The 13,151-nt window shown below is 40.0% G+C and overlaps 1 protein-coding gene across 1 annotated transcript; it reads left to right on the forward strand.

Annotated features, from left to right (window-relative positions):
* Positions 1-2,481: 2,481 nt before the first annotated feature.
* On the forward strand, positions 2,482-12,276 carry LOC134797663 (segmentation protein Runt-like). The gene is made up of 3 exons (XM_063770006.1): positions 2,482-3,821; positions 9,231-9,365; positions 11,071-12,276. Exons 1-3 carry the CDS (start codon positions 3,374-3,376, stop codon positions 11,709-11,711), a joined length of 1,224 nt encoding a protein of 407 aa, XP_063626076.1. The 5' UTR covers positions 2,482-3,373; the 3' UTR covers positions 11,712-12,276.
* The last annotated feature ends 875 nt before the right edge of the window (positions 12,277-13,151 follow it).

Raw genomic sequence — 13,151 nt, forward strand, 5'->3', positions numbered from 1 at the left:
TTTGGTTACATTATTTGATCATGTAATGTTTCATCTACCCTCAACTGGCTTACCATTTTTGAGCCATTGATTATGTTTACTTTTAATTAAATACCTAAAGATACAGAGTATAAGTACCTACATATGTAAGAAAATAACCTACCATAGAGATATAAGTAGGTAAGCTTAGAGTTCTCATGCCATATATGAGTTGTCTTAATCATTAACAATAAGCTCAAACCTTATACAGGTAAGTTTTCGCAAAACTCGGTTAAAACTTATTGTAAATTGGTTTTTATAAGTATTTGAATGAAAACCAAAATTTAGGTGTCTAGAGAGATAGACTAAAACTACGTCGCAGTTTTTGTGTAGGTATTCTTATTTCTTACATCAAGAAATTAGACACCAGTATATTTATGTTTTGGGAATAGAAATTATAGAACACTTTAATTTTCTGTCTGTAGGTAACTGTATGACCCTATAATCAAATTCTCGTATTGTAAACTAAAACATACGGCCCGATTCGAACTTTAAGATACGTCAATTAATAGATCTAGAAACGATGTGTCAGTGTCAAATGTGACGTTTCTTCAAACAAAAACGTCACTTATGACACTGACATATCTAATCCATATCGTTTCTAGATCTATTAACTGACGTATCTTAAAGTTCGAATTTGGCAGTCAGTCGGTTACACCTCGTATTTCGTATAAACTCTCATTTAACTTTATCTAGCATGCACAGGCATTCCAAACATAGCTACAGGTGTTTTATTACACCAACACCAACATTATAAAACGAGCTACCTGCCCACTACGAATATAAAACATCGTAAAAATAGAAACCAACATTTCGCCATCTGCAAATATCAGTCATAATCATAAACCAAACTTTTGCACTTACCTACCCATAAAGTCACACTAACCTAACTTATAATATACAAAACCTACATTCTCTATCTTATGGATAACGAAATAGGGTCTAAATTGCCGCGATAAGTGTTCAGCTATCGGCTTATTTGTTTTCAAGACGCGTATTTCGGTTTTAAATCTTTTGAGGTGTCTTAAGCTTGTTTCAAACAATAGGCAATCGCAATTAAAAACAAAGATAAGAAGTTTGAATAACGCCGCATGGTTGTTTAGGTCAGCATAAAGCCAGGTAGTCAGGTCAGGCCTTTACACGGCCAATGTGTGTTAACCCTTATCAGTTGGGCCAGTTATCATAAATATTTATTAGTTTGTCTTATTGTTTAATTCTATCCATGCTTCAGATAAGAGTGCGGGTTAAATTGTTCTTAGGTATAGTGTTGAGTTTATTACAGGAGTTCTAAAGTTCATACAAACCCTTTTGAAAACAACAATGACCTCTATAGGATTGTTCGTTATATCGGAACGTTGATAAAAATATTTTACGACCTTCCGTGTTATTTTGAGCTAGGTATGGTATTTAATTTTTATGAATTTCCCTAGGATCAAATGACAGCTATCATTTCTGCAACCTACAGCTTACTTGAGACTTGAAACACATGAGACTTGACTCATTTAGGCCTTGGCCATTTCCAAACCTAGCTTCTTTATAGGTCTTTCTCTCTATAATAGATATTTCAATTTGTCTGTATTTTAACGAAATAAGTATGTTTTTAAGAGCATTAGAATTTTTTTATGTCAAACCTAAACCTACTTAAAGTACCTAGTTAGGTACCTACCTACGTAAATAACTGTTCATGGTGTGTAAATCTGTGAGTTATGGAAAATCAAGTTTAAGCAGGCTGTTTGCAAAATAATCTTTACACGATCAAACTCTCTTAACAATAAAGTACCAATAATCGATTAAATAATCTTAATTTAATGTTAGTATTAAATTAAGATTATTTAATCGAATTAAATTCGTAGTACCTATTTAGTGGATTAGGTACAGGCAGCAGCAGAAGTTACTAAGCGGGCGAGGTGTTCAAAATTACCTTGACAGGCTCTTATTCTCTTAACAATAATGTCGCGTCAAGCTCATTTTGAACACTTCGCCCGCTTAGCAACTTCTGCTGCTGACTGTACCTATAGATAATCCCATAACACACAAGTCACACAACATTAAATTGATATTGATTAGGAAATACCTAGCCACAATGCAATTTGTGCACCAATATGCGAAATCAAATCAAAACGAGTTTAACTTTTTAAACTTCCTACGCCGCTCCAGAGCGCTCGAATCGCGAACGCATCGAAAACAACCCGCGAACAAACTTTTCCGTGCATTCTCGAAGTTTCCCGGCGCGCGGGAAAGTCGCGAAGTCGCGGCCCACCGCCCCGCCCCTCTTGCGTCCCGCTCGCACGCGGCTAACCGCAACCGACTAATTCTTTCCGCACTTTGTTTTCTTACAAGATATATTGGCTTTTGAGGTTTTAATTTTTTTTTATTTGTTGATAACAGGTTTTCAATGTTACGTTACGTTATATGATTCTTCAGGCTTCGACTTTAGTGCTGGAAAAGTTACTGTGAGACTATATTTAATCATGGTTCAGTAACTAGTAATAAAAACTCAGTTCCAAAGTATCTGAAGCATTTGTTAATTAAAGTGAATGAGAAACAAATATACGTTCGTAATCCGCTTAAAATATGGCAATTAAAGGCGTCAATCAAAAACCCCTGTCACTGAAATAGCTCGCGTGCCCCGTTAATGAAGTGCCACCCCGCGAGTGCTCCCGGCTCCAAACATGAAAATCATAATTTTTCATGAGCTCGTTGATAGGTTTTCGCGCCGGCCGCGGTTTCCCGCCGCCCCGCGCCCTAATTACCGCCGCCTCACGATACGTCACCGCGGTGCCTCAAAAAAATCCACCCATCCCTCTCCCACTCGACACCGGTGAACCGCGGTGTCCCACTCCGCTGAGCATTTTTATAAAAACGCAGAGACCGACCGCTACTGTCCCGCTTCTACCCGCTGTGGCTCCGCGGCGCCCGCACCCTTCGTCTCCTTCCCGCTTTTTACGAGACGCAGGGGCCGCCACCCGGGTGGGGGGCGGCGACCGCGCGAACGCAAAATATTGACCATCGGAAAAAGTCGCGTCGTATCGCAGTCATCAGTCGAAACCGAGTCCTCGCGAGCACGCGTCCCCTTCGCTGCGACTTCGGCGCGAGTCGTGAGTCTTCGGATTGCGGTCACGGCGATCCCACCGCCCGCTTATTTTTCGATCCCCGCCCGACGTCTTCCGCGCGCCCAACAAGTGGCGTAGTCGCTCACACGACGTCGCACCCGCGTGAGCACAACTTTCCGGAGCGCGCGACTTTGTTCGAAATTTGATCGCGTGTTTGGAAACTTTTTCCGAGTGTCTATAAACTTTAGTGACGTGACGAAGGACTTCAGTGGCGTGTTGATACGAGGGTTAGACTGGAGTCGATGCACTTACCGCACGCGAGCCCCCCCGTAGCCAGTATGGCGGATGTATACTCCCATATCCACGATTACTACCGGCAGAGTCACGGGGAGCTGGTGCAAACTGGATCTCCTGCCGTTTTATGTTCAGCGCTTCCGAACCACTGGCGATCGAACAAATCTCTACCGGTGGCTTTCAAAGTGGTCGCCTTGGATGATGTCCAGGACGGGACATTGGTGACAATCAAGGCTGGGAATGATGAGAATGTGATGGCCGAGCTGAGGAACTGTACGGCGGTGATGAAGAACCAAGTGGCGAAGTTCAACGACCTGCGGTTCGTGGGCCGCAGTGGCCGTGGGAAGTCCTTCTCTCTGACCATCACCATCAGCACCTTCCCCAGCCAAGTGGCTTCTTACACCAAGGCCATCAAGGTCACCGTTGACGGACCGAGAGAACCTAGAACTAAACAAAGTGAGTATCGATTGTTTTTGTTTTTCAATTTATTTTTTGGTATTTGTATGGACTGTAAGCTGTTTATTCAAATTAACCACAAAAAAATTAAAACCAAAAAGGGTTTTTAAAAGTTTTATTATTTTAAATTTTTTTAATAATCATTGCGATTAACTTCTGCGAAATATGTAGTTTAACAATTTTAGAGGAATTTAAACTTCGAAGGTACCTAAATTAAAACTCTTACTAATTAAAAAAAATACGCATTTGCTATATTAGCAGATTTCAAATTCATAGTAGTTTCTAACATTTTATTAATACATAACTACATCGACCAATGAAAGATTGTACTTACTAATGTAGTATGTGCAAATTTAATGAATGATATTACATTATTAAATTCCTAATTTACTCGTAATTGTCAATCTCAACTTTTTACAACTGTAGTAATAGATAATACAAACCAAAGTAGAGTTGCGCGCACGCTGGCACCCGGCCAGCCTCGCTGCGGCTGCGGCCCACCGCATTCGAAATAGTACCGGCCCAATATCAACCATTTAATTCTAATAAACTTTTTACAACATAGAAAAAGTTAATCCAACTATATTTCTCGACGCGGTAAAATAAAAGTCAAGATAAAAAGTAAACTTTATAAAAACTTACCAGTATTAAATAATTTTTCATTTTACGAATCAAGCTTTTCAAGTTCAACGGCCCAATATCAACCATTTAATTCTAATAAACTTTTACAACATAGAAAAGTTAATCCGGCCATATTTCTTTAAATCTAGACGCGGTAAAATAAAAGCCAGAGGGAAAGTAAACTTTGTAAAAGCTTACCTTAACTTATATTGGATAGAAGGTTTTCTCTTTTCACGTATCCAGTTTTTTATGTTTTATGTTTAAAAACTTCCAGCCAGGATTATAATTTGGCAAGCTTGGTATAGGTAATAATCTTCCATTAAGGAGGATCTAAAAGTAATCTACAAAATTATACCTATATACTTAAAGCCTGACAACAGTTTATTTAACCCTGAGATAGTGTCGCTGCAAACAGCTTACGTATGGCAATAATGTGCGTACGTCATGTATAGTCGGGGTAGTGGGCATTGGCTTCATGTTGATATAATGTCAGAAACATTGCTTACAGAAAATTCGGTTCATTCAATTTACCTATTCGTCAAAATCTGATTCTAAATATTCAATATATATATATATTCTTCGTTTTCTGACTCTGACGAAGTCTGATTTTCATCAGATGTTGTGTCGCTTTCAACCACCAACCTCGATTATAAAACGTTCAGTTTCCAATTCGATTATAGGATTTTTATCGTCGATCTACATAAACCTTAAATGAAATATTAAAGTTTAAACCAAACAACTAACCAGTTCAATAAAACCGCACTATAAAATGTCAATACCGGTCATGTCAACAACCAACTTCAAAACATTGTTTATTGGAATATTTGGAATGCTATGTAATCCTTCGTCTTTTTTAAGCTGTAAGTATTTGATTGCATTCACTACAATTTATCCGCATCTCAGGTATTTTTTTTTTGCATTTTTGTAATAAAACCGTTTATATTTGAATATATTCGTAGATATTTTCCGTTTGTTTACATCGGTGACATTCGATGACATCCAACGTTCGTTGTCAAAGAGTACTTGTTGCCAGTAAAAGAAATTAGTACCATTGAAAATCCGCAAAATGGCGAGGGTCAAATAAACTGTTGTCAGGCTTTACATAGTTATTTGTACGCTTTGTACGCTTCAATAGGTATATGCATATGTACATATAAGAATGTGCTCATAAATCGTTTCAGCATTAAGTGAGTGGCATCACCATTAGTGCAGTTGTTCACCAATTTACGTGAGAAGAACATCTTAAACACATCCACGCTTGCTCGTTTAATCCTCGCTCCCGAAATAGCCCGATTGTTGCCTGCTTTTACAGTAGAGTTAAATGTTTTGACAGGGCTTAAATGGTTATTGATGTTCAAATTGTAAACATGCCTTTTAAATTGAAACAATGCCCCTGTAAACTTACATTTGTTTTGACAATGAAAAGTTAAGGAATTTAACAAACAAAATCGACGTCGAACATAAAGTACTGATAAAAATGAAATTATTAATTATTCACTTCAATTAACATTTAATTTGCACACAAAATTTGCGTTGCTACATTTACTGGAATACAATTGATTAACGGACAATTAAATGGCGACTTATTACCACCGTTAAAATAATATTAATTTATTCTGGTAAATGTCGTATTCAAACAAATCTTTAATGTTTCTTTGAAAACCCTTTCTTTATAGTAAGCGCCAGCATTCCACACATCAAATGTAATTATAAATGTTTTGACACCACAAATCTATTTCGGATGTTACGGCGCACCGAGATGTCTGTATAAACAGTCGCTGCCCAAACTTCGGCCAATCATAAAAAGACAGTATGCGGAAAAACTAACATCCTCGGGCGATAAACATCAAAGGAAGTTAATAAAGCTATCAATGGCGTCGCGGCTTAGGGCACGGTAATTAAATGCAGTAAAGACTTTGAGGAAATAAATGTGTTTTACTTTAAAACGCAATGAGAAAAACGTTTACTATAACGGCCCGATTCGAACTTTAAGATAGATGCGTCAAATATTATGGCTAGATACGATTTGAATTAGATACATATGTCAGTGTCAAAAGTGACATTTTTGTTTGAAGAAACGTCACTTTTGACACTGACATATCTAATCCATATCGTATCTAGCCGTAATATTTGACGTATCTTAAAGTTCGAATAGGGCCGTAAGAATATTCTGTATGTTACAGGGATAAGTTCGCTTTTGTTGTATTTAATTTACTCTGTAACTGTGTTTTTCGTGTTTCTTTTTCTATGTACAATAAAGCATATAAAATACATAGGTAGGTACGTACAGTCACCCGCAATATTGTTTCACAACGAAGGCTGCAAAAATATCTGACACGATCTTATTTGTAGAGCCATAAGAGCGTGTCACATATTTTTGCGGCCTTCGAAGAGTAACATATTATTGCAGGTGACTGTACATTCATACTTGTTTTAGACGGTAATTAAAACTGAGTTTATTTTTGTTTGAAATATTAAGTTAGATCAGAGTTATGTACCATTTGCAGTAGGTACACACCGACGCATTAAGAAATAAGATAGGATCAATATTACTACAAGTAGGTAACCAATATTGTAATTTTCATATTAGAATCAAACTCCATATAACAAACAAACGCAATACGAACAACCCTGCCAATTCAAAATTAATATGAGCCTAGAAGTTTCTGCGTCACAATAATCCTGTTTAATATGCGGCACTTGCAGTTCCAGCGGTTACCAAGTTTCTTGAGCGGCCACGGGCGTAGCAGATGTAAACAATCTCGGGTCGCGTCGTAAACTCCGTTTGATCTCCCCGACCCCGCTCCCCTGACTCTAAAATATGGATTTTATGTCCCTGAGCTGCTAAAATACCCACACGCAGAGACCCTCATAACACCGAGTCGGCATACTCGGTATTTATCTGAAGTTACCTAACCTACGCAATGGACGCTACGAAGAAGTTATGGCTATACCCCGACTGCGGAGTTCAGGGAGACCTAATTAGAAGAACAACTATTGCAATTAATGTACTTATAACTTTTTAACGTACCTACTCTCACGCAGGCCGAAAATCATTTTGTCTTACTTAAAATTGCTCGTGTATATGTTAAAACACTATAAAATTTATCGTGACTATTGTTTGATTAAAGATTTAAATGACCGACGAGCGGTGATTATATAAATGTCCCACATAAACCATTGTTAATATAAATAGAGACAAATATTCTAATAGTCGGTATATACCGACACCGCCGCCGAGTTATGAGCCATAACACTCTGATTCCATTTATTTAACGCGCGCCCGTCACTTTCATTAATTTACGAGTGACAACACGCACAACACTCGCATCTCGTTCGAGTTATTTAATGCTTATTTGACACTCAAGTCGTATCTCATGCGTTTATTGTCCTGGTGGTACCAATTTGGCCGCGATGGCTTTTGATTTGAGACTCACTTTAATGTTCTTTTGTTTTTCAAGACGCAAATAACTGGCAGTAAAACCGACGATATCAACCACGCACCACGCTACAAAAAGCAGCAGCTTCGGCGAGCCAAATATTTATCCTAAGTATAACGAGCGGGCATTAAGAATTGCTCTGGTTACCCTTGTTAATAATTCGAAGTCCCGCATTCGTAAAGGGTCGGGGAACTGGATATAATTGAATACTGGCATTAACAAATGGAGCGGGCCGTTTCCGAGTTCCACATTTAACTTACTTATTATTGTTTAGTCGAGTCCTTTCCACGATCAACGCGACACCAGCGGCCCATCCATCACGTCACTCGAAACACCCGCGATTCGAGAAATAACTTCAGAGCTAGCTCATCCACCAACAAAGAATTACGTTTCCAAAAACAGAGTGCGCATTAACGACACTTTAAACTAATAAAAACGTCAAACGCCGATCATCAATTCGATAGCAAAACAAGCAACGTTTAAAAAGAGTTAAAATTAGGAAATTTACACAACTTGCACAATAAACTTCAAGAGTCGCTAAGAAGCTTTGTTTACATCGATAACAAAGTAGATGAAGAGCTCGTAAAACAGTTTAATCCCGTAATAAAAAGCCTATACACCTGAACTATATCGATCTATCGGGACTGGATTAAAAACGCCGTAAAACAAAAAAAGACGTCGGCAGTGGCGTCTTCAGTAGGCTATTGATTAAACAAATAAAAACGCGTTTCGCTAGCTGAAAGGCGATAGGCAACGTGACGGTGGAGGGTCGTAAAAACGTATGGCACAGAGGAACCGACTAACTGCAGTAGTAAACCGGCTCGTTTTGTATACAGGCCCCTTGTTATAGCTCGGTAAACAGAGCGCCGCCGCCGCCGTGTGTCGCCGCCTTTACGGCCAGCCTTTGTGACTTTCATACGGCCGTGGCTTGAGACGGTGGCGATTCTGACAAACAATCACATTGGTACTTAATTGGATTAGTCTGGATTCAATAGCGTATTTGTTGGTTACATTCTCATTTCGTTTTGAATATTTCTTCATTCAAACCCAAAGAAATATTGCTAAGATACAACCGAGAAAGAGTAATTCGGAATTTGTGAAGATAGGAAACCCCCATTGTAGTAGAAGTTGACAATTTCACAGACCCCCGTGTTAAACTACAAAAACATTATGTACACAAAATAGTTTCGAAATCGAATTTCAACTGTTTTATTTAGAAACTAAAGCAACAATTCTATAGATACAACAATACTCCTGCGATCCCAACTTTTGCACTAAAACAACTCAGTGTAAGAACTCCTTGAACTTTTAAAAACCAATACGCTAAACTGTTTTCCTTTTGTTACAGATTACGGATACGGGCACCCCGGCGCCTTCAGTCCGTTCCTTCTTAACCCGGGATGGCTGGACGCGGCGTACCTCAACTACGCGTGGGCCGACTACTTCAGGCCACCGCAGATGCGGGATCAAGCCCTTGTTAAAGGTTAGTATTTTTAATTATCGCAACATATTATTGATTCCCAGAACTGTATTTGTGTCACCATTAAAGACTACCTCAATTCTACGTTTGGAGTTGAAGGATCCTCTAATAGTTTTTAGTAACCACGAAAAACTTTTCGTCACTTGACCTCCATGTTTCGTAACAATGGATTCTCGCAAATCCCTCGAAGCGGATCAAACAAAGCACCCCGTGTTTAGCACTCAAAAACTCCCAATACATCCTTTTTTACCGGCATTTGTTAATTTAAAAATTCCCGATTTAGCAAACAGCACTCGAAAACATGTTGCTTGCAACAGCACCCCCTCAAGGCCGTACAATGCTAAAGCGGCTCAAATAAAAGAAGCAGCTCTTGAGCGTTGAAAAACAACACCGCCCCGACCGAAGCAAAACCACCCGTTGAAGTCCGCGTAGGGGGAAGTGGGGAGCACCTATAGAAAAAGGATAAAAAAGCATCGCCTTCACGTTCGAGAGAGTGTGGAGTCAATTTTATTCCAATGTAGGCGGCCGCGCCACCAGCCACTTTTTGTTTCCGTCGTTGAAACGCGAGGAGCGCTGTACTCAAACGCCTACAGACTTTTATTAAACCTACATTAGCTTCGTTTGCACAGCAGAATTCATAAAGTTTGGAAATGAATAGACTCCTTATTTTTATTACTATACTCGTACGTCGACTATTTGCCTGTTGTTGGGGTTTTTCTTCCGCTTCTCTAATTTAACCTTTCGCTCTGATGCTCTTTCCGCGAACGAAGCTTTAAATTACAATTGCAGCTTTTTAGTAGCCAAAAAAAATTCATGTAACTGGAACCCAAGTTTGTAACCGATGAGGTCATAAATTATTTGCGATTCTGTTTCATAAACATGGTTAATTCTTTGAACCCTAATTAAAAATAACGGACAAAGCAAAAACAGAATCAAATCCAACGAGCGGGGATCACCTCAATCAGGCGCGACGCCGATATTGGCCCCCACCTCGCCAAATTACCCCCTACTTACGGCCCCTCCCACCCTCACTGCCTTTAAAGTGGTCTGCGCACCACTGCTACTGCTTCAAACAGAAAAAGTGCAAAAGAGGCGAGCTCGGCACCACCTCGGAGCCCTTTGTGGCCCAATCTGCGCCGGCATCGTGTCCTTTTTATGCGCCTGCTTCTCTTACACGCTATCGAGAATCAAAGCTTGCTCGGCGCTACAAGAACATTTTGAACACTGCTGCTAATGAAAATTTCACGTTTTCCGAGCCCTCTTTGTCCGCTCTGTGCGATACCTCGCTCCTTATCGCGATGGAACTCTGTGGCACACGTGTTCGCGCGTGCTCGGCATCGCTAATGCCCCGACATGTACTCTACTCAACAGAAAGGAGATGTATCGTGCCGAATTACGCCGGCGTGTCTGCTCCGTAAAAGACGACGTTCGGATAAATAAATATTGCACCCTCGCCCTCCGATATTGCGCTAAAAAAACATCCCTTTCGGTGAAGCCGCCTTTAAACGCCTACAGATTGTACATTATCCTTAGTACGATTATGCACCCTCGTTGTTCAGGGAATCAACGGAGTGCCCGCGGGCCCGGGCGTCCCCAGGGAGCCGTATCTCATATTACGTCATGTCGGCAAATCAGACTATAGTAGCTGCCGTAAAAACCTGAATATTGAGTTTGATGGATATTAACGTTTGTTTTTCCTTGTCAACAGGTGGAGCCTTACCGCCTCCCGTGCCGCTACCGGGAGCCGATCTTTTCCCGTTCCCTCCTGCGATAGCTAGCCTGCCACCAGGAGCCGGTGGTCTGATACCTCCGCCCGGCGCATTCCTACCAGGCAATGGACTCTTGCCATTCGGCCCGCATCCTGGTGATTTGGCGTTGAAGACGTTGCCTCCAGAGCTAACAATGAAAAACGGAATGAATCCTTACGATGCCTTGAGGCAGCTTCAAAGCAACGTGTCTTCATTGGACAATTCTAGTGCTCGTCTGTCTCCAACGAGTAGTAGGCAGAGCGGCAGTCCGCGCAGCATAATCAATGCCAGTCCAGATAGATCGAAAGCGGACTCGAAGTCTGAAGTGAAGTCAGAAGCCACAATCTCCGATGAATCGGACGAAGAGCCAATAGAGGTGGTGAAATCAGCGTTCCACCCGACTAGACCTGCGAACGTCGAGTTGCAGGAGATGAAACAAGTACAGGCGGCGGACTCGACAGTGTCGGACCGGCCGCGTGTGCGCAACGAGCTGAAAGCGCCGACACAGCGCACCACACGCATCGTATCTACCAGTCCCACATCAACCAAAATCTCCAACGGGACGATATCAACGCACAAATCCGTCTGGCGGCCATATTAACCATAGTAGTCAAGTGTTATCTTAATTGTAGTATCCGCTCTTCGTTGAGCCTGTTAAAATGTGATAAACCAATGAGCTTGTACATAAGGTGTAAAGATTTAAATTTGATTTATATGAGATATTTATTGTTAGTGTGATATAAGATTTGTGATTAAGCATTTCTAGCTGGTCTAGATTACTGTACCGATGCATGTAAATAGATATTATAGGTACTTGAAATAAATGTAAAATACGGTTAGTATTATTGCACATGTGTTCAAGCTTGTCTACATTAGAGTACCTAATAAGTATTGTTTATTTTTAAAATATTTTATTAGGTAGTACTTCATAGCAACCTTTAAAACCATTTAGATATATAATTAGATGTATTTGACGATTTTCTTTGAAAATGACTGATTACTATTAATCTAAGTATAGGTACAGATACTTGTATCATTGTAAATAATGTAAGTACATATTTATTATCTTGACAAAGTGTAGATATAGTCATAATGGTAATTATACCGATACCGGTTGTAAAAATGTATTTAGAAAATCGAGATAAAGAGAGTATTCTAAAATTTAATACACAATTTTATTACACACCCTAATTTCACCCCGTTATCTTTGAGGAACCAACAAAGCGGGGGCAATTTTAACCAAGGATCTGACCTTCCCGGCTCATTCGATGAAAAGCCATGTGGTTATTGTTTGTTGGTATAAGATGAAACAAACACATGACAAGGCGACTACTGCGCCATATTTGCGGCAGAACACGCACACAATCTGTCAAGCACATGTTTGCGAAGGACATTGTGGTGACTGGTAGGTACTCTATAAATTACATACATACTTCACAGTCTTCATAGCAATAGCAATAGAGTTTTATTTAGCGAAATCACGAAGTTGGTGGTGGATATGAGACACGCATTTTTTGCGAAATAGCGATACAAAATATAGAAAACACCTGAGTTTCAAGTACCTACTGCAGTGTCCGACCGAAACGGGATATTTAGTTGAAGTCGATTTGGTACCTACTACAACCTACCTAACCTTTTCTTTTGGGTCTTTAGTGGGTAGGTAAATGCCTAATACTTACGTACCTACATTATTGGTAAGTTATTATATCTATGTGAAGATTTTTTAAAGTAGGTATGTGTTGATTGCTACAACAACAATATTCTTGACTCTGATAATCTTAGTACATATCGCTCAAATATCAAATTAGGTGGGCTACCTATGCTTTTCAGCTTAATCGGACGTCTATGAAATTGGCTTTAAAAATGTCACTTGCAAGATTTGACCTAAACCTAATAACAAACATTTTCAGCTTTTAAAAAGGCGTCTGATTCTGATATTGAATAAAACCATAACCGCGTTAAGCACACCGGCTTCCACGACATCCATAGGTTGACCCCGTGTTTGAGGAGAGGACCGCGGCGGGCGGGGCGCAATCAGCTA

The sequence above is a fragment of the Cydia splendana genome, chromosome 15, assembly GCF_910591565.1.
Source record: "Cydia splendana chromosome 15, ilCydSple1.2, whole genome shotgun sequence".
Taxonomy (NCBI): domain Eukaryota; kingdom Metazoa; phylum Arthropoda; class Insecta; order Lepidoptera; family Tortricidae; genus Cydia; species Cydia splendana.